The following is a 23,119-nucleotide window of genomic DNA, read 5'->3' as shown; positions in this document are numbered from 1 at the left end:
GTATAGATGAGAGGAAAAGTATCAAAAGTAGGAAATTTGTACAGGAGTTTGCTGCGGAGGTCGATGAATGTTCGATCGTATTATCGAGATTAATAAGGTGTAGGATTTGTAAAGAATTTTTGAGTATTTCTTGGGTATATTGAAATAAAAATAAAATTTTGATCTTCTAATTCGGTTCGCCATTTACAGGCTCAGATTTAATATTGTTATATTTTTTACATTGTAAATATACATCTTCGCATTTATATTACAAGTAGAAAAAGGCAGCAAATATAGGTGTTGATTTATTACAGGTTAATGTACAAAAGTCAGATTCTCGCCATTGAACTTGCTTCTCGAGAAGCTTACAAATTTCTTAAATCGATATTCGTCATACATCGTGCATGGGAATAAATGTAACAAGATTATTTCTGTGTATATGTATTACCTTGCTCAAGTAGTAAATATACAAGCAACGAGAGGCAACCAATTTTTTCATCTCTATCAGATTACGAATTAATGCCATGGATGATCTTTTCAACTGACCTATTTCAACTTAAAAGGCAGAAGAAAAAAGAAAAGAATAAGAGAAAAGAGAAAAAGAAACGAAAAAAAGATTCAAGAATGACGTATCGGTTTGTGGGTTGAATCGATACGTCCTACCGTAAAACGACAATTTCTAGGAAAAGGCGGTTGTTCGTACTGTTATGGTAGCTCTCGGATTACCAACTGGCAGTGCTACTTTCAAATGAATCTAATACTTTCTACCGTTCGATTACGATTTGCGGGCAGCAGCAACCTGATCGATTTATCCGTCGAATTACCTCGTGCATTATCGTTTTAACCACTTGTCTTGAAAATCAGCCCGACAAAAAGCATCTCCGCGCAAAGAGGCTATTTCATCGACTAAAAAAACTTACAACGAATTCACCATGTCAATCGCATAAAATACAGAACGTGTAAATTTCACGTCACCAGTCTGATTCATAGCCGTCGCTTCACGGTGTCTTCGCCAAGCATTTAATTTGACACGTGCGTGCATTGATTTCATTGAGACGACGAGCATCTGTCGTATTTGTTTAGCTACGATAGTAACACCTCTTCGAATACTCTACACTCGAGTGGACAGGCTAATAGACCTCTCTATAACTTCATCGCTACGTACCAATGCCTTCTATTCCGTTGCTTTTCGAAATCGGCGTTAGAATGCTTAATTCCTGGTCAGAATTGGGAGGTGTTAACGTATCTGTAGGTGTCCTCGATATTATTCTCGCTTGTATAACCTTCGAAGAATCTATCACAGTACCCTCCATCTGCGAATCCTTTGCTTCTATCGGATTATTAACGGTACACTTCTTGAAATGTGTCCTCATGTTGCTACTTTGAGAAAATCTCAAGCCACAGTTTGGACAGGAATACGGTTTAGTTCCTGTATGGTAATTCAGATGGGTCTTTAGGTGATGCTTCTTCGTGAACGCCTTCGAACATAACGTACATTGATAAGGCTTTAAACCGGAATGTAATCTCGTATGTAACGTCATGTTCGATCTATCAGCGAAGGCTTTCTGGCAGACCTGACACTGATATGGCCGTTCTCCCGAGTGGGTTCTAAGATGCTGCTTTAACAACATCTTTCTGGAAAATGCTTTTCCACACTGTTCACACTGATGCGGTTTCACTCCAGTGTGGATTCTAACGTGCATGTTGTAGGCGACCCGCTGATTGAAACTCTTTCCACATTCCGCACAGCCATACTCCTTACGGTTACGATGAATCTTCATATGGGAGCTCAGGTAGCCGCGGTCGTTAAAGTATTTGCCGCATTCTGGACAGGTGGCTGCGAATTCCCTGGTGCCCTCGTGAACGCTTCGGTGGTACTTGTAATTTCGTAGTTGGGAGAATTGTTTGCCGCAGTCGGTACAACGGAATGGCTTCTCTCCTGAGTGCGTTCTAACGTGCACCTAAATTTCCCATTACAGAAAGGAACGGTGAATATCTTTTTAAATTATATCTTTTATTAGTCGCGGTTGATTACTAAAGGTTCTAGTGACAATCAGATCGAATGGACGAATTTTGTAACATGCGTCTACGTTTGTAATTACAAGAAGGAAATAATGAATTTTCGTTAATTATATCTTTTATTAATGGTAGCTGGTCAGTACAGATTTCAGTAACTATTAAATTGATTGAAAAGTTTTTGCGACGCGTACTTACAATTGTAATTAGAAAAAGGAAATAATGAATTTTTCTTGCAACTTTTCTAATGATAGCTAAAGCTGAATTACTCGATATTTTAGTGTCTATTAAGTTGGACGTTATTTGTTGATTCCTATAAACAGCAGGTATACGTATAAATGTACGTTTCAGCGGAATGTGAGCTATAAAAGACGTAGACGAAGAAGCGTAATGTTGCTGGAAAAATTAGTTACTGTTGAGAACTTTGAAAGTGAAAAGAAAATGATATTCTATAGTACTAGTGGTACGAGATTAATTAAGTAACAGCTGGATGAGAAACAGTCAGAGATAACAATGATTAAGTCTAATTAATAAAAATTTCTGTTCAAATAACGAGGATAGAATTTTTCAATCAGCCTAATAATTTTGTGAGTTATTCTAATAATGGAACAAGAAGTTGGAGGCTTTATATGAAATTTTTCTAGGATATCTAGCTGAAGCGCTACCTTTAACAATGTAAAATAAGGTACAACGAGGAAACCATAAATCGCGGAATTTTATTACAACGTGTTACGAGGACTAACAGTAAGCTTAGTTAGACAAGATATGAAATTGTAGAGAAATTATAAATTATGGGACTTTATTACAGTATCTTATTATAACCAGTGATATTATCATTCGTAATTTTAGTAATGCAGGATAGAAAATCGTTAAAAAAATTCTACATCGCGTAATTTTGCAACAATGTCATATAGCAACGGTGGTTAATCAGCCGTAACATCGGTAATATACAAGTTATTAGATTAAAACGAAAAAAGCAGAAAAGATATCAAGCAGCCAATCGATCAGTACCTTCAGGGAAGCTTTGGTAACGAAAGTCTTGCCACACTGATCGCACCTATGATTCTCCTGTGTTCCTTTGCCGCGTTGAACACCGTCCTGACTAACTACAGCATCGTTATTATTATTATCACTGTTGATAATAACTCTTTCAGCGAGTTTATCCTCGATCCTCGTCTCGTTCTCCAGCTTCTCGGCTTCCACATTGGCGAAACGATCGATTTTACCGATCGACTCGATCGTATCGCACAATCTGCTAACAGGATGAGAAATTTCCAGCTTCTGCGGCGACTGAGGTAACGCTTGACCGAAATAACCACCCTTTCTATTGATATTCATACGACTACTCTCTGAGGTACTTGGCAACGATCTCGTTGTCGTAGAAATTACGTTATTTTGAGATTGTACGATAGTCTCGTTGTTTCTGGCATCGTTATTCAACGATGGAGTGATTTGACCGATCGTCAACGATGCAATTTGAGATGAATATAATTCTTGAGGCCTCGGTCCCAAAGTAGGGCTCACTTCCAGTAACTTCTTATCGTTATTGTACGTAACTTCGTGGGTGGTAGGAACTTCGATACCATAATAATGATCCACAGGCGTAGAACTTTTGGGGAGCTGTCGATTAGGACTGGTAGAGATCGCTGGAGATCGCGTGACTTCTGGCGCGCGTAGATTTTCCCCAGTTTTCTGCAACAAGATCACATCGAAACCGCTATTTCCTTCCTCAATTTCACGCCTTAAATCTCTACTATTTGACTTTATCAGGCCAGACCACTTTTTTGCCTCTCTATTTAACACGATCGTTTTAATTACACATTATGCATATACACGTAATGTGTATAATTCATCCTCCATGGGTTACTCGACCGTAAAGAGCTCATAAGGAGTTCTAGCTCGTACCAACCGTCCATATAAACCACCAATTATCATTAGAGAAAATCATCGGAAGCAATTAAGCTGATCTGGCTTGAAGAAGTGTTGGCTCTACATTAATCGTCGATTCGTGGTTTTCTAATTGTTGTTCTCAAGTTACGGCACCTCGTGTAACCGATGATCATTCGTACCTTTGTAAAAGAATATGTGCGATTAATACACGCATACTCGTACAAGTGAAATACACGATCAACGGTTATTTGATTGTAATTAGAACGTTAATGCAATAGTAAATTAAAATGACAAAAAATTATAGATTTAATTTATTCATATTCCAGCCACCGAAGACCAAAATTCTTAAACACATATGGTAATGAAGGATGATAGAATGACCATGAATTTTTATATTTCATTTTCGTATTTATATTTACAATTAACTTCTATAACTTTTTTCTATCACATTGTACACGTTAACATTCCACGTAAATATTTCGTTCGCGAACGGAACCAAAATTGGTCATTTTTTATCAGCCTTTCATTGCTCTATATTTCTGTATTTTCTGATGACATTATGCCGTGGCGCGAAAAGTAACTTACATCATTGATCACATTGCAGTGGAAAGATACGATCTGTATAAAAGCGCAATAATGTTAAAAGTTTGGGCAAAGTTAAATACCGGCGTGTGCTTTTCGATGAAAAGCGTCCCACTTATTTTGCATTGCACGATACTTGAGATTGTTAATCCGTTTCTACCAATAATTCAAGTGCCAATCTTCGCATCGACGAAATCATGTACCTATATCAGCGACACGCTCTTTTAAAAGAAAGGTGCGCCTCGTTGCAGCGAGAAGTACAAGAAAAAAAGAAAGAAGAAGAAGAAAGAAGCGATTCTGCATGAAGGTAGAGACGGGGCCAGGTTGCGCAAGGTTGTAAAGTAATCGGAAAAAATCTGGAGCATATCAGTGCACGTGTCGAAAGAGAAAACGTTCCTCTCCAGATTGCGTGTAATAACGCGTAAAAGCGATTCTCGCAGCCGGCTGGTGCCACCAGCTGGTCTGGCATCACCTTCTGGGCCACTCTTCGAAAAAGAAACGAAGATGCGAAGTAAAAAGTGCACAAAGACAGAAAAAGAGGGGGAAAAAGGTGAAAAAGGATACAAACAGAGGGAAACAGAACGAAGAAGAAAAAAGGAAAAAGAGCAAGTGGTACGTGTAACTGATAGTTTCATTAATAAGAATGACATTGGCCAAGCAAGAGGAGGCAGCTGGTGTCGTGGACACGTCTTATCACCTGGCACCATCGAATTACCATGGTCCGCTAAATGAGCCAGCAGAAGTGCACACCCGGAGGAGCACTGATTCCTCTGCATATTTCAGCTGAAGAAAGCAAAATGAACGGCTGGCATATCGAGACGCGCACGGTTGAACCGCGTGCTTTCATTTGTGGTGAAAGGTCGACGAAGAATAAAGTGGGTCCTGCTTGTTCCCTCAGCTCTTCTTGAGTCTTTCTTGTTTCCTCTAGAAACAACAAGCGATCGGCTGTATAGGGTGGTTTGCAAGACGACCACTATGAAATTCGAACTGTTCCCTTTATAATTTGTCGCGGACATTTTCCAAAATGTACTTCATAAGCGTCTGAAAATGAATGAATGATTCGTAAAGGGAAAAATATACCAAGGTATATATCTCTTTCGTAAAAAATTGGATCGTGTCATGTTTTCAAATGTACCATGTAGTTCTGTTTTCATATACTTGTGAGATTGATCGGTATTTAGTAATTTTACGGTTTTAGAAACATAAAAATTATTTGAAGAAAAATCAACTGCTACTGGAAATTTGATCGATAGATTATTCTACAACATAGCGAGTTTTAGAAGCTACATTTTGTACGAGGGACAAAGAGATAAATTAAACGAAGGCTCCTTTCACCTTTTTTACACGGTTGATTAGTTGACAGTTCGTTTAAGACTTCGTTAAAAACATCTTGACGGAGAAGATATTCAACACCAAAAATCAAATTATAGAAATACAGAAAATGTATTTCATTAATAAAAATGAAAAATCCAGCAGCAACGAAATAAATCAATTACGAAACAAAGTGGATAACAATCATAAATAACGCGAGCAATATATCGAACTCTAATACAAATTCCAACTGAAACGATTTACTTTTACCATTTCAAAGAACAAAAACGACAGAATTTTCTAGTTATTTTAATGAAACGATACGATCATCGTTCAATGACGTATTTTTTTTTTTTTTTCGAAACATTCTACGAATTAAACTGTGAGAAAAAGCTGGAATATCATAATAATCTACTTTTATAACGCCCTATATATTTTATAAAATGAAAGAATTCCTCGTTACTTCTTCTTCCCGTATTCTACATCAAGATAACAAGTTTCATCGATTGTGCTTTATCGCAGCGATGTAAATGTATGGATGAACATGCAAAACAGCAGCATTCTTAACCCACTCAAGGCGATTCGAAACTGTTTCTGACTAACTCAACATGTTCGATCGAATTGACGAACAATATAGTTAATTATTTGATAACGTTCAACGGAGACCTGGTTTCGTTTTGTCGATATGAATCAATTCAAATGCCAGACGACGGCCTGACAGTTCAAAACAATTTCTGCTCTACTTGCACGCCAGCGATGAAACATCCTTTCTTTACGATTGATACGGTAGATAACGATTTCAGTCATGAAACGAGAAACAGGATCTGCGCGGATCGGCAGAACTACCGACTGGATTAACATTTTAACTAAATGATTTGGAATAACCAATATTTTATATGCTCGGCATGCGCATATCTAATTCACTGAGAACAGTTTGCTCTGATCGTAGGATCGCGTGTGCGTTTGTTGCAAATTCAATTGCCAGACACTGGTCTGGTATTAAGGATGGTAACATGCTCGCCTAGATGCTTGCAATAAAGTTGAATCGATCATATAGAATATATAGTATCGTCCAAAAGTGTAGGCTCAGGTATCGTTAAGTATCTTACGAGTAAAACGATTCGAACGGGAATTAGTTTAAATTTAATCTTCAAAGGGTCTTTAAAGAATCTTTAGAGGATCGCTTGGTTAATTTTGAATTAAAAGAATATAGAATTTTTTTGAAAAGGAAACCTATGTCTACATTAAAGATCGCTTGGATTGATTTCGCAGTTTCTAAGAAACGTACGACGTAATATTTTTTCCACCGTTAACGGCCGAGAAGATATGTTAACAATTAAAGCAGCGGCCTGATACTTTGGAACGCAGTGTATTATTTAGTTGGACTGGAAAACACATTAGGGAAGAAATCGGACTCCGGGGAACATTCAATAAAGCTAAAATTTAATACAGTCGCGAAGAGACAAATGGCTGAATATATTTAAAACGTCTAAGGCGTACGAACTGTTCGCGGACTTTCCATAAGTGTTTTATACCTGAAACGGGGACGATCTCGAGCAATACAGACGGGTGAATGTTATGCAATGACCCGAGCATGTTCGAGAGATCATCAAACGCGAGAGGGAGATGGAGGAAGAGAAGCAAAAGAGCGGAATGCCGAACGAGTGATTTCACAGTAAAGATTTGCAAATCGAAGGTAAGGGGAAAAAGGGGGATAGAGCGTAAAAGAGAGATAAAAGTAAATTAAATGGTTAGCTGATTTTACGACGAAACTACGAGGAATCCCATTTCCTTAATGGACTGTTTAATTTGCGAAATTAACGGCACGGGTTCGCGATAATTCTGGAAAATAATTACGGAAGACTGGAGAAGAGTTAGAATGTTTCACGCGTTCAATATGCCTACATAGGTTCTGCTTAATTAGTCTTTGAAGCGACTTATGCTGCCGGTAACACACAACAGTCATGGCGGAAGAATAATGCAAATATTTTCACTCGTTAATCTTTCGCTACACAACTTAGCTAAACCGGACCACTGACATTTCCAATCTCGTAAACGAAGATAAGTCTCGTGACTCGTTAAGATTTTACCTCTGTCCAATCATTGGATCGAATCATTTCCATTTCCTGTCCGATGAATTTTATTTTTTATGTCAAATCTAACGATGGTGTATCGTATCTGATGAACATAATATTACTTCTATATATTTAATGCCGATACTGACGATATAATTTAACAATAAGAAAAGTGTACTTTAAAACGGGCAAGTTGAACAAATTGAAAAATATTCAGGAATGCGGTGAAATCGATTATTCTGTGAAATATCATTTTAAATTCCTCGAAAGCTTGAAAAAGAAATTAAAATTATTAACTTAATCGCTTACTCCCTATATAACGATACAAAATACTTATCATAAATAGTACATAAATGAACAAGGAATCAATCTGAAATTTATGAAAAGCTATATAATATACGATATATCTATTAAAACAATAAACGAAGAAGTATTGTTATAATTCAAAGTAATCACTTTATGTAGTAATACCACGTCTGTGGTAGATTCCATATGGCGAGGAATCTCGAAAGATGAGATCGCCTAGTCTCTCGTTCTTGATCAAAAGCCATGGTAAACAAGTCACTTTCTGTACGAAAGGATAGCGATTGCTACCGAGTAAGATTAGTAACCCGATCTGCCGAGATCCGTGTATGCGACGTGATGTAACAATATGAAGGCACGGAACGGAATCGGTAATTGTATCTGGTCGATAATCGACCGAACAAATTCATCGAGGCTTGTGTAATTGAAAATCCGATGTGTTACGAAAAACTCCTCAAATTACTGGATCGTGCCGAATTTTCTATAATATTTTCTCGATCTTCTCTGTATATCAGAGGCATTGCTCTAATTTTCATGAAAGCGGTGAAAGGAAATATGTTCCAACAGAGACGGAACAGTCGACCGGAGGAAAAATCTCAAAACTGTTATATCTTCTAAACTAAAGAAAAAAGAAGAAACGAACGTATTAGATTCGATCTCTATAATCGTAGTAAAACACGACGACAGAGAGCCTGATCGATTGCCCTAACTGTAATTACTTTGTAATTACCCTACCATAAAAATAAGTAGACTCGATATTTATTGTATTTGACCCAAGAACTCGATTAATCAGCTTAGAAATTTCGTAGATGATCGTTCAGTTGAAAAATATTCTTTTCAAATTATCGCGAGTCTGAAGAATAATGAAACGACGATCGGAGATTGGGATATATCGAGGGTCTCCTCCTTTACTTTCTTCTAAACTCGGCCGCAATTCGAGGAAATAATTGGTCGATAATTGTTCACGGCCTAGATTCGTTTAATAGATACTCAAAAACATCTATGGTCGCAGATATTACAAATTCCCGTTTATTTTTTCTATAACTGGAACGCATCCAGATCGTGCAATCGGATATTCAGAGAGCGATTAGTTTACGAGATAAATAATCTTCTGAAAGGAATACCACAGCTGAATGTAATGGGCACCTTGAAACAGAAATCCCGCTTCGTGTCTACCTCCCAGCTATACGAGATGTTTCCAGAATACTTATTCAATTTGTATCACGCTAATGGATGCCACGGCAGCCATTTAAATGCTCCTCAAGTATCTCCACAACGAAAATTACCACTTGCTTTCCGAGTAATTGTACTTTGTACAGTTACATTGCTGTTCAAACATACTGTATCAATCGTGGGTGAGAATACGACTGTTTATGTTAACGCCACGATAGACAGATAGGTTCCCAGGTACCTGGCATTTCTTCAGTTACAAAGAATTATCGTGTAGTTCGCCTAAGTATCGGTTACATGCTAGATACTCGCAATTAACGTCTCTTGCTACACGATTTTCCTTGCCTAACAAACTCGCAATCTTCTCTAAGAACTTTTCGCAACGTCTATTCGTCTAAGGTAACATATAAAGAGCAAAATTATCATACGGAAGACTGCATGAAAAACTTACGGCATCGTCGACGTGGGGCTGAAAGACTATCGGCTGCAGCTTGGGCAAATGGTAAGGCCTGACAGTTTGCTTCCACGGCGAGGCTATGACTCTATTAGCCACTTGTCTTCTCGGCGATTTCCAGACGAAACAGTGATCACGACAAGTCAAATCTTCACCAACGTCCAAATTTTCGTACGATCTGGTACTTGCAGGTAACTGTAGAGCTACGGTTTTGCCCTGACAGTGGTCGATTCGAGAACGAATTACACTGAGACGATCAGCAGGAATCCTCTCTTGCTCGAAACAGCTACCGTATGTGGATAAATTTCTCCCGGAGGTATCTTCTTCGTTCGTAGCCTGGAAACGATCGTGGTCACCTTTCATTCTCGCCTCGAGTGGATCCAATTGCATGCTACGCAGATCGTACAAGCTCCTGGAAAAGCAAAATTCCTGCTGACGAGCCTTTTCCGAAGGGTCGCAACCGACAAACGGATTTTCCGAGTGTGCACTGGCTACGTCGCTAATCCTATCGATCCTAGGAACCACGCTGATCGGTTGATACCGACTGACATCTGTCTGATTCAACTTGTCCTTATCCATACGTTGATCTAGACCGTGAATAGTCTTTTCTTGAGCCGCGCTCGGGAAAGGAGCAACGGGCCACGTTGTAGAGCAATATCTACTTGGTCTTGGTCCGTATCTCGATCCGGCAAAGTTCATCGATTCAGGAAGCGGTCTGATTTCTCTTGCGGTCTGCAAGGACTCGATCACCGGATAGGATTCCTCCTTACCCGCGGAATCTCCATCTTGATTCCTACGTGGACGGCACCAGCGGTCACAGCGCGGATACTGGTCGCACTGAAGGTACTTTGGACTGATCTTCACGTCCTTGATGTCTTCCTGCTTGCAGTCAGCCTGCGTGCAGGTCATCACGACAGGCACCGGCGGAAGTCTAATGTGAAGGGCTTCGGCCGCGTGTAGAAACGCATTCAGACGAGGACGAGGTACCGTCGCGCTTCCTGTGTACACGAAACCGAGGATCGCCGCCAATTCTGGTGCCTCTACCCCGGCCAGGATCACTGTGATGGGCTCGCAATGCATCGACGTTCTACTGTGCGCCAGTAATACTTCCTGAAACAAAACGACGAGCTGGGTTATTCAAAGAGGGCCAAAGATATTTATGGGCACCGTGAATGTGAATGAATGTGAAATTTTTGCTGGCCAACTTGTCGAGGTTCACTGTGACACGGTGCGTTACACCGTTCGTTAAATCGAGAATTTAAATTCCGCGTGTGCGTCGCGGAGACCTCTTTCGGCTCTGGGAAAAGGTCACGGATGATTTGGTATCCTAGTTATTTTTGTACAGTTTTAATAATTCCGTTTTAATAATCTTGTTCGTTGTTTGGAATAAATTTACAACGATGTTTTTCCCCAGTGAATTGTTAAGTTTATCTCTTAGTTTATTTCAATTCGTTTTTATTATAAGCTTCATTTAAGTATCCAGTGTAGGTGTTGCAAAACACTGATCAAGGTTCTTTTTAACTAGATTGTTGCTCTTTTCAGTAAGCATCACACTTCACTTTGATCGTAGATTAATAAAGTAATTTTCTATCAAAAGGTTAATTAAAATTCTAATCTCTCGTGCATTAATTCCATTAAAAGATAGAGAGAGTGAGAGACACTATGTATAAAGATCATAGTTAGATATAAATATCCTAGAAAAATGAAGTTACTTAAAAATATAATTTCTACTCTCATCTAACATGAATTCGCTTGAAATTACTTAAAAACGTTGTACTTTGAACTTGAAATACTTACAATTAGAATTTTATATAAAGAAATTCTAGTTGTTACTAAAGATATTTCAATGAATTTCCATCGAGATACCAACTTCACCTCATAATTTCATTCACTGATATGACCTCTGTGAAAACTATTCTCGGAAACTTCATCTTTCTTTTAACGAAACGACTGTTTTCTTGGAACGAGAGCGAAATGAGTATCGATATTCTTGTTCAAGGCGATTAAAACGTGCCACTATGCTTCCTTCTATGCAACCGGACGCATAAATGGAATCAACGCGAGTTCTCCAAATGGTTTGCCTGGATCGCGATCTACGTCTGCGTGCAATGCAAAACGTTCAACGACGTGGACGTTATCTGGGATCATAAATCTTGAGGATAGAAAAATGCAGAACTATCATGCATTCCGAATTAACAGAGAACATACTAACGCTATAGTGCGGTTTATATACTAACGTTATAGAACTTATTCACCATGTATACTATAGTCACTATAGTTTACAATGGTTGCTGAAGAGCTTCCAGTGTTCCCTTAAATTACTTTGAAACAGGGATAATCGAATATTAAAAAGTAATAACTTAGAGCGATAAAATATATTTATATTACTATAGAAGAGATGTAACGTGACTAGAGGTTCGTATGTTGCCCAGTATAACGGCGCTACTAACAAATTACTGACATGTGACTTACGCATGATAAAACATTACGCAATTTTTACTCTCATTGCGTTTGCGTTCATTGATTTACGAGATTCTTTTGCAACGTTTTCACAATTACTGATCTAAAATTGTTTTATTTATGCCTTAAGCTGGAAACTTACGCATAATTCTATGTAATTGACGCTCACCAGCTTTTCGTTCGCGACTGAATATTACCATCATCGATATTTTATCAAACTAATTTATTGATTTTGTTGTAAGTTGCGCGCGGACGTTTATAATGCGAAAATGCAAATATCTATCTCAACTACTAATTTGAACAAAAATCAGTCCGCGAAACAACTTTAAACGCGAACGGATTACATTTTTAAAAGCAGACATATTATTTTCATGCCATTTTTACTTTTCTACGTGAAAAGGAAAAAATTTCGTTATTTGACTTATTAATACAAAAATTTTCTTTCCATTTATTTAGCGAGAATAGCTCAATTTATATAAGAAAACGCAAATTACAACGCGAATGAATGTACAACATATTTTCTATAAGATATGTATTACAGATATTTTAAAATTCATAAAGATCAATGGCTAAAATAACTGGTTAAACTAAACGTAGGTAACTCATGGTCGTATACATATATCACATTAAATGCTTCATTAAATACATATTAAGAAACCAACATGCAAAACAAGAAACTTTAATTGCTCTTCTAATAACAAAAGTAATTGAGATTGATTGTATCAGATATTTTCTATCCTGTATTAAAGGTTTACTGCTACATAAAAAGTTGTACGGCCATACTTATGTACAATAATTGATACGATGTTAAAACTCACGAAAAAGGGGAAAAAAGTATATCTATCTATCTATTGCCGAATGTATAAACGAAATTGCATCGTGAGATATTTTATTCGGATATAAATATAGCATCAGAAATAGTTCATTGGCAAATATTGCAGCAATTTGTAGTAAGAAAAATTAACAAATTTCCCAGGGCTTTTAACACCCGTTCTTCACGGTAGAATAACTTTAAGAGATAAATCACCAGATATCAACAGCTTTCTTTGAACGTACCACGAGACGCATAATTATTACACCAATTTTCTATCAAGATAGAACTGCGAACGATAACACGACGTAAGTAATGGCGGTCATTAGAGAACCGCGGCAAACTTTTCTTTGATGCGTAACCAGTCGATGCGTCGGCTCGAACGACGAAGGGACAAGCACACAGATGGAGAAAGATCGACGATCGATTTCGTACTCCAAGGAATCCCACAATTTTCAAACGGATACAAAATTAACTAACCCGTGATCCTGCCCTCCTTTCATGCTCCTCTTTTTTCTTATTATTCGATTCTGTCGCTGACTAATTCGTTTTTATTTGAATACGAGCGAAACACCTGGGAATTCCACGAATATTCTAAAAATAATTGTTCCATTAATCTGCGTCGCAATTAAAACGACGAGCTAACACGTTTCCTCCGACTTGCTATAAATAAAAACTATTAAAACGAGAACTAGCAGGGAAGATTTTTGTGACAATGATATATTGCCGGATAGAGTTATAAGTCCAACTCACTTTTTAACGTTTTCTGTAATATTTATTCTCTATTTTATAGAAGTACATAAGAGTATGTGAAAAATAATACAGTGTATGGAATTTTCTTATTATTTGTATATGTAATGAATTATGATTTAGAAAAGTGATGCTTGGATTCATTGTAATACCAAATTAGACTTTTGTTCAACTCGAAAAATTCCTCTAAATAATTAGAATAATACGCGTTCATCGAAATTATTTTTATCACTATAAATAGTAAATCATCGATAGATCTAGGTATTTTGTAGAAACATTTCAAGAGATGCGGTAAGATTTTACTTCGGTATATAAATTGCTATAAAAATCTTATTAAATAAAACGAACGAAAGCAATAACGAGATACCTCAAAGATTTCATGCAATACAAAATTTTTTGTCTATTTGGTTTAACAGCACATCTCGAAAACGTAACCTGCATTCCGCTTTATGCAGAGGTGGCGTAGGGATATCTTCGTTAGTTTCTCGATTAATAGCAAAATAAGTGAAAATCGCCCGCTCGATCCTTTATAGAATTCTTACTTTATTTCTCATTGTCCAGTTTAATAGGACTTGACTTTTTTTGCCTACATCACTTCTGCATTAAACGGCTCATATAATATAGCAAATATAAGAAAAACAGGTACGTGTTACTCGGCTTCGTTAACCGTAAGTGTATTTGATCTAGCCACCAACTTCGCTGCATTTCTAACGTTTCGAACGCTACGCTAACGATACGATCAGATACGGTAATTAGTGGAAATTAACTCGATATCAACTGATCCAGGAATGTAGATTTTATTCATGACATTGTTCCACTTTCGATTAGATTAAACTAGCTCTTTCGATGAGATTCTTCGTCTGTTCATTGTACAGAATAGGGTAATTACTTAGAAAACTGCAGTCTTTTTGTGTTTCAATGACTTTTTAATATGCTATAGAAATCGATATTTCGAACATTTTCCGTATTATGGCCGAACTATTTTAGTTTTCGACATATTTGTAAAAAACTGTCGCTACCACTATAGCAAATTCTGCCAATAATTGCACGTCCGTAACAGCGTTGTGCGTTAATATTGTAATTTAAACAGAAGAAAAAAATTAGGTTTAGATCAACCGTTAATGTTAAGGTTATTTTATCTGGCCGACAATCAATGTTAAAGTCACACACGCACAATTATTGGCAGAATTCATTGTAATGGTACCGGCAGTCTTTTGCAAATATCTCGGAAATTAAAACCGAGCGGAGGTTACATGTATAGGAAAAGCTGTGTAGAATCATGCAGCCAACAACGTATTTATTAAAGAATCATCAATGGCGGCAGCTTTCTAAATAATTACCGAGGATTAGTACTTGGTACTTAAGTATTTACACGTTATAGACTTGTCACGTTCAGATCAGATACTTTCTTTCGTGTGTAACCAACCGAGGTTACTATGTAGGCGATTTAATGAAATGCACAACCATAAACCTTATCGTTACGTTATCTATATTGTAACAATGTTTCAAGCACGATATACAGATAGAGATATGTATCTTCGAGAAGAAGTAGAAGAAAAAAAAGAATCTTCAAGATTAGCGTTTCCAACCTTGTGGGTCTAAGATGTTTGATTTGTGAATAATTATTACTAGAAACAATTAAGAATACTCTTTCAACATAGCAAAGTACCAACCACGTTTATTTTACTAATAAGTGTGCAACATTAGAAAGGAAATTGAATCTATTTGTAATACTGTTGTGATAAGAAATCTTGACAGTGCTTGTAGTTTATACAGTATACCCTGAATTTAACTTCGTGGTACAGACGAAATCAAGGGAAATTCTAATAGATAAATCTGAATCGTTTTAAATATTAGAATAAATGTTCGGAAATTTCTAACAAAATCCCGTAGATAAATATGGATATTATGTATCGTTTGCTATACTGAAACTTTTGTTAATACACTACAATAATAATACGACAGATTGAATATTATTTCGATAGTATAAAAAGCATTTACAAAACTGTAACGAAAAATAATAGTATTTCCTATTAAATGAAAGAATTGAAATATTTTGACGACTATTCGTAATATCAGGTCGTCCGAAAAGTTTCTTTCGTTTTATAAGGAAATAATAGCTACACAACATTTTCCGTTTTATATTATTTCATCGAATTACGTATGATCCACTTTGTTTTATCAAGATAAAAATCACAACGTTTGACAGATTAGATTTCATGTTTGTATAAAGATGCATTGTTGTAAAAGACGTGTCTGTAAAAGAAAGACACTTCTCGGACAAACCTAATATATTAAAGCTTAAAGAGCTTTAGAATAATTTAGATTTTAGACAGTCGTGATTTGTGATAAATATTCCCGAGCCCAAAAGCAAATAATTTGAATCTCATATAGAGCCGGGATACGTACGATTACGTTCTTCTTTAAAAGAGAAACGTTGAAAACACCGCGGTATTTCGGATTAAATTCAGATCGATGACTTTGTTATTAAAAAATGATGCGAGTAAGGCCGGGAGAATGTAATAACATAATCTCGTATATTCATCTTAATAATCGTCGAGTTAACCAGTTGAAAGTATATTCCTACATGTAGCAAAGTGCAGTTTCTGGATCATTTTATTATCCGCGCTTAATCTTAAGTGCTCTTCCGTGATAAATTATTGTACTGAATGCGATTGTATATTAGCATAATACATAAAAAATATGAGATCTGAAAATCGAGACAAGATTTATTATAAAGTACTTAGTTGCCGACGTTGCGTCGTCGCATCGCAGTCGTTACAATTAGAAATCAATTACAATTTTACATAATAAGTTGCAAGAAAGCCGAGGTGCAAATCGATATTTCCGAACTATTTTTATATACCTAATACGATATTAAATTGTTTTACTTTCAATTTGTTACTTAATCACTCGAGTTTTACGAAATTCCGCAACGAATGTTTGTTCTTTTTAGAAAGCACCTCTTCGGTAGAAAATGGTGTAACGAACGATTACATACAAACAGACACGAAAACCTAGAAAATACGAATATATCTTTAGGGAATGGTAATTTAGATATTCGACGCAGCAATTATTCTTTTGTCAGTGTGTAACATCTATTTTCATACAAAAGTTGTATAGTCGATTAGCATCGTTTTATCAAACGGATAGGCGATAATTTACACAAAAATCGAAATGTATACTTTGACACATGATATTTTAATAGAAGGACGTTTTATCACGAATTCATGCCACGTTTTACAATATATACCGTTAAGATGCTTTGCACAAACGCCATTAGTTGTACGGGACGTTAAGCGACCACCTGGAGCGACCACCTGATTTTAATTTTAAATTTTCGGCCCCAATCGAAGATAAACGTTTTCCAACGCGTCGATATTTTCAACGATTCAACAATCAATTACTAATTCAATCCTGACGAATTACAAACAACTCGATTTATTAAATCTAACGGTTATATTATTTTACTTTATTTAGTTTTATTATTTTACTTTTCATCAATTTTCAAGCAAGTACTCGTTCTTATATATTTTTTCGAAAAAACAAATTTCATGAAATCAACAGCGGTTCTTTATTTAAAATATGATATAACTGAGAACATATCTATGCGACTACGTGCTTATGTAAAAATTAATAACTTTTTGTCCTTCTTCTCTAATAGGAACAATGTAAATTAATTTGCTCACAAATTTTGCCGTTGACAAATTGATAGAGAAGAAATATTTCGATACTTTGTTAGACATAAATATTATGTTATAAGAAATATTTCTAGCGAAGAAGCATAAATATACATTTTGCTTTTGTGAACATAAGAAATTTTTACACTTTCTAAAGAGAGAGCAAAGATGAAATAGAAACAGGATGGGAAGAAACGTAAAAGGAAGAAAGAATAGAAAGAATGAGACTGAAGAAGAAAGAAGGGTAAAATGAATATAATAGTCTCAAAATAAATAACTAAATAGATGTATATTCCAAAAGGAAACAAATTTTGTAAACGAGATTTGGAAATCTTAGAAATGGACCTCTTAACAGTGGAATATATATGTGACATAAATTCGAACAATGAATCTAGTGATCTCAATTCGTGTATAAGGTGTATATATATATACACACACACACACACACACACACACCTTATATATATTATATATATATATATTATAGGTCATAGTTACGAAAAGATCAAGTTCATCTTATATTCACAAAAGATTGTACATAAAAAAAAGAACGGTATGCTACGTACACGAGGCATCGTCATTCTTTTCAAGCGAAAACACACACGTGTGCGTAAAAGTTGTTTATGACAATCCACCGTAGAGGCGAGAACGTTGTACTATCTTGGGAATATAGTGAATCAACTGCTATAAAATAGCTGCGTGCAAGTATTTTAATGGTCCCGTAAGCCTCTATCTGGAGGATCAAGCGACGGCGTTTAGCATGCATCAACTCGCATAACGCATACAGTGCGTCCTACGTGCTAGAAGCTCTCTCGTGCTCTTTTCAGGAGACCGAAACGGTAAATGAAATCATTGGGGTGCGCTGACCCACGAATATCGAGCGGTATTTTCAAGATGCGTGCACGCCTATAAATGTCATCGAGCTATTTCTTTCAAGACGTATCTCAAAACGTTACTCTGGAATTAACTGATGGAAATTATCTTGAGTACTAATTACTCTTAGTTTAAAATAAAGGTTTTTCACGATTGAAATAAGCTTCTTAAGTGAAATGAGTACTTCGCTCATTTCATATCAAAATTTCTAATATGAATGTCAAATATTAACGACAGAATTAAAAGATTATTCTCGTTTTTTCTTTTTTCTTTTAAACATCCATCTTGATGAAAAGACGATAAGAGATACATAATCGTGGCGCCTTTTATAAATAAAGTAACATCGTTTTCCTCGTTGTTGATTGCGAAATGACTTGCTGTCCACGCAGCTGTGCATTAGATTCCATCTAAACTGTCACCAATCCCGCCACGTTCCCATACCGTCTAGTCAATTATTTCAAACGTGAAACACGTTCCACCAGATTTTGGCGTTGTCTATCTGGAAATCGATCGAATCAGGAAGCGTGACATTGAACGGTGTCCATAGCGGCGTGGAGAAAACTTCGAATCTAGTGTAAAACGAAATGTTTAATTATCTAAGGTTTGTCATCGACGTAACAGAAGTCGTAACAAGGTGTGTAATATGGCAATCAGTCGGGCGACAAAGATGGTAATGGAAGAAAACAGATTCCGTAAATAGTATTCATTATCGACCGGTTAAACGTGAAATTCGAAATTAGCGGCGTCCAGACAACGATATTCGTTATCACGAGGGCGTGTTTTTACGTCGAAGAGGAATGAAAAAGAAAATGAAATAGAAGAAAAGAAAAACGAGACGAAATGGTATCGCGCGTGCGTCGGGAACCTTTCACAGTGGAGATTTGCAAGATGTAATTTTTAAGGCACGTCCTCTGGCGTTTACCGGCGAGCAATCGGACTGAAAACGATTACCAGAAAATTGTACCTCCGTCGACGAGGAGAAACTTTACAAACATGTGGAATAGAGCTATGGGGATTATGTAACGTGACATAGATAGATTAAAGTTCGATGAAATACAAGATATTGAGAAAGAAAAACGAAGCGATCGAAATCTCTGTAACACTTCTTGTATTATTATAGGAAATGAAATAAATCTGTCGTTGGAGATTTATTAAATATAATTTAAACTTTAAAGAAAAGGATAGCAATTTATAATAAGTTAATATATTGATTTAATTATACCCAGAAGCGCTGTTGTACATTGGTATTAAAATTTAATAGCGCGATATCATCCATCCTTCAATTTCAACTCGATTTTACTATATTAAAATCACTTAATATCGCGGTAATACGGAAAGTGATAGATGGATTAGCTCTTCCACCACGGAAATTAGTTTCTATCCATGTTTCGAATCGCCACTTATCGAGGCAATTATTTTAATGCGTGCTCATTAAATTAATACGATAGGAACTGTAATCTTCATCTTTACGACGTATAAATAAATCGATTTTATCCCGTCGTAATTCAATTGTTTTATCTGGTCTTGTTAACATCCAAATGCTTGTTAATCATCTTCTGCTTAACGTTTGATTAATAAGCGTTCTATGAATTTTCTGGCCGCCTATACCGTGTTTAGATATCGTTTTATTTATTATTCTTGAGTCGTTGCAAAAGTACGTATACATACAGTAATAATAGAATCGCATTCAGACGAACTGGTTTATAATCAATATGTATCTTTTTGATAAAACACCTGGCAACACTTCTTTCCTATTTCCTAACGTTTCTGTTGGCTAATTATCGGCTCCTCTCTACTGTGGAAAACATATGTTATCAATAGAATGAGGATGTCTACGCGAATGCACAATTTCGTAAAATGCAATGAAAGAAATAAAACTTAAGTAGAAAGTTGTTATATAATTAAAAGATTATTAAAGTAGAGTATGGTGTATTTGTCATATTTTGTGGAATACAAATTGTAACGTAAATAATATGCGACATACTAAAAATTCACTATCGATTCTACACATTTTTGCGAGGATAAATGTAATATGCTTTTTAATGTTATATTTAACATTCGTAGTTATCAGCAATTTAGTTTATTGCGTTCCATACGTTTTGTTGCATCGATAATCTTGTCAACTAATCGCTGATCTCGTACTCTGTAATTGTAACGATTAAACGTAAATGCCTTAAATTCTGTCTTTCGAATATTAGACCATTTGAAACGTTTAAGTGAATGGTAGTGGCAGGAAAAATACAGTAGAAGTGAAATTACTATTGATTAAACGAAAAGAAATTTTTTAATTGGTAAGATGGTGGGAAAAAATTAATTTCAATTCGCTTTCGCTATTTACCTTCATTCACTATCCTCTATTCGTATCTCGTCGTTTATTATTACCGAACTGGGATGTATTATGATTAATGATTGGCACGTTTCTTAAATATCTTTAAACAGAAATTAACTCACGTTATGGTCGACTTGCTTCTATTAGTTACATTGTAAATACGTACTCGGTTGTAACGACATATTTGGAATGATATTTTCACTGTTTGATGCATGGACAACAGGAAGTCATATGTCATATTTTCTTCGATCGGTGGTATTACGTATACGCGTTTCTTTCTTCGTTTTTTAGCGGTTGGCACACGATTGTACACACGCATACGAATGATTGATGTTTCTTATTACGGATGAATTTAATGTGACTAGATGGTGCTACTATATAGTCGCTTATTAGCATCAAATTATCGTGAAACAAAAACTTTTATAAAACGAGGCCTGAATAGATTTTCTATTTTTATTCTGTATATCACACGTATGTCCAAAATAAAGACATACACGACCAAGTATTTTAATTAATAAGCCAGTGCGGGACAAAAACTTAATTGTAATTTTTTTCAAATTCGCAATAATAAAGAAGATAATATTCATTCGCTCCTCTTAATTTTGCATAGATTTAGGAAATGGACCATTTTAAATCACCGGACTAAATTAACGTCCAAGTCCCTAACTTAAGGCCCCAAACAACTGAGATTCGTGATATTTTGCGGTATTTAACGATTGCAAATTAAAAAAAGACTCGTTAGACGAAATTAAATAATTTGGAATAAAGCGTTACACTTTTGCATGTTTCGATCGGTGGATTTTCTCATCTGTACAGTAAGTCGCGAGATGAAAGCAATTTATTATTTAAATTTAACGATTGCGAGAGTATAAATATTCTTCTGTAACTCGCTGTATAAAAATAAACCGATGCACTGAAATACTTACATAAAATTGATGTCAATGTATCTATGCTCCGTTCCGAATTATTTAATTTTTTTCTGCCATCGTTATAAATGTCCATTTTGCGTAAAAGTAACCATTCCATTTACCTAGTAAATTTGCAAAGGATAAAAAAACAGAACACCAACCTGCAAATAAGGGCTGGCCGCAGAGAGAACCAAGCGATGCGCCAAAAATCTTTGTCCGCCAGTACAACAAAGAGCTACATCGGCGAACCTTTGGGACAGCATCGCCTCCTTGAGGAATTCCCCGACATCCGGTGCCCTCCCAGAAACCCTGATCACCTCTCCCATCATGCTCCAACTTGATAGCGATGACACACTACTTGCAGTACTCTTCAGTCGCTATAAAGCAGTTCGAAGAATCACCACGTGTTTCAACTTCTCTTCATAATATCACGCTTTATTTGCCAAATATGTCCTTCGTTTAAATCGTTATATACATCAGTCAAAGCCCGATTTCATTTCGTCGGATTTATATGTGCACGTTGCATTCAAGTACACTGATTTCCATAAAACACGTGTCCGCATGATGAAAACGGATCGGCGCTAGCTTATCAGAGTCCATCGGTGTTTCGTTATAAATAGAAATTAATTATCATACAGACAATTCCAACCATCGATGTCCAACGTAGCCAGCGTAGCTACAAGAGAAAGAGAAGAATTCTAAAACTTGTAGATGAAGCTTCCGAAGTAATTCGATTATCTAGCAGCTTTCATCAAGTTTATCTTTCCTCGTGTAACTTTTTAATTGTGCATCATTTTTCATACAGGAACTTTCTAAGGAGCTAAGAGTCTGCCTCATTTTCTTGAACTTTCGACCGATCTCTTATCTTCGAAACTTTCTGGAAAATATCTATCGCTATTGATTTTAGACAATTTTTTTCTTACCGATTCTATTTTGAAAACCTATCGAAAACTATTGTATACAATTTAAAAACAAGAAATTCAAGAACATCGGCATCTCCCGTCCAATTTTATTTTTAAGATAGAAAAGTAAAATTGAAAATACATCCTATTTAATTCGATATCTAACAAAAGGAAGTATTTTAAAGATCCAAGTATATGTCTGAAACAAGAACTTCAATTTCAAGATTTATTATATCGTTTAACATAGAAATGGGAGGATTTTAAAAATATGGACATCTATCTTTGAGAGATTACAGTATGTACATATTACAGATGACAATAAATATGTCACTCGTTTATAAGCTGTTATCCACGTACAAAGAAACAAATTGTCCAATGATTTTAGAAGTGTGATATATCGCCTGGTATTATAACAGCAGAAATTGACGAGCTCCTTTATTACAGCTTATTAAGCTAGCGGTTTTACGTGGACCACGGTTCATGCTACTGTACTGTGAAATTACTTTGTGGCTAAGGAATTGATACCCTATATAAGATAACACCCCGAGCGAAGCGTGCAGCACGTTGAACGGCTTGTCATTGTCATACGTGTGATTGAACAAAGTTGCTCGAGCCGCTTGCGATTC

At 36.1% G+C, this 23,119-nt stretch overlaps 2 protein-coding genes across 7 annotated transcripts in view; one reads left to right on the top strand and one right to left on the bottom strand.

The window, feature by feature from the left end:
* Window positions 1-23,119, top strand: part of LOC139987397 (leukocyte receptor cluster member 8 homolog) — a 64,117-nt gene that overhangs the window by 23,817 nt on the left and 17,181 nt on the right. The gene's annotated exons all lie outside the window — the stretch shown is intronic.
* Window positions 171-23,119, bottom strand: part of LOC139987200 (uncharacterized) — a 30,213-nt gene continuing 7,264 nt past the window's right edge. For 4 of the 6 annotated variants that reach the window (XM_072003183.1, XM_072003179.1, XM_072003180.1 and 1 more), the window contains exons 2-5: window positions 21,753-22,267; window positions 9,778-10,890; window positions 3,007-3,687; window positions 171-1,940 (exon numbers count right to left, since the gene is read on the bottom strand). In XM_072003183.1, the coding sequence (XP_071859284.1) occupies window positions 1,137-1,940; window positions 3,007-3,687; window positions 9,778-10,890; window positions 21,753-21,920 (2,766 nt within the window). In that variant the 5' untranslated portion in view covers window positions 21,921-22,267 and the 3' untranslated portion in view covers window positions 171-1,136. Of the gene's footprint in view, window positions 1,941-3,006; window positions 3,688-9,777; window positions 10,891-11,577; window positions 11,869-21,752; window positions 22,474-23,119 lie in introns of those variants that run through there. The other 2 variants (XM_072003181.1, XM_072003184.1) reach the window with 2 other exon arrangements.

The sequence above is a fragment of the Bombus fervidus genome, chromosome 5 (genome assembly GCF_041682495.2).
Source record: "Bombus fervidus isolate BK054 chromosome 5, iyBomFerv1, whole genome shotgun sequence".
Taxonomy (NCBI): domain Eukaryota; kingdom Metazoa; phylum Arthropoda; class Insecta; order Hymenoptera; family Apidae; genus Bombus; species Bombus fervidus.
This window is presented reverse-complemented; position numbering and strand designations above follow the sequence as displayed.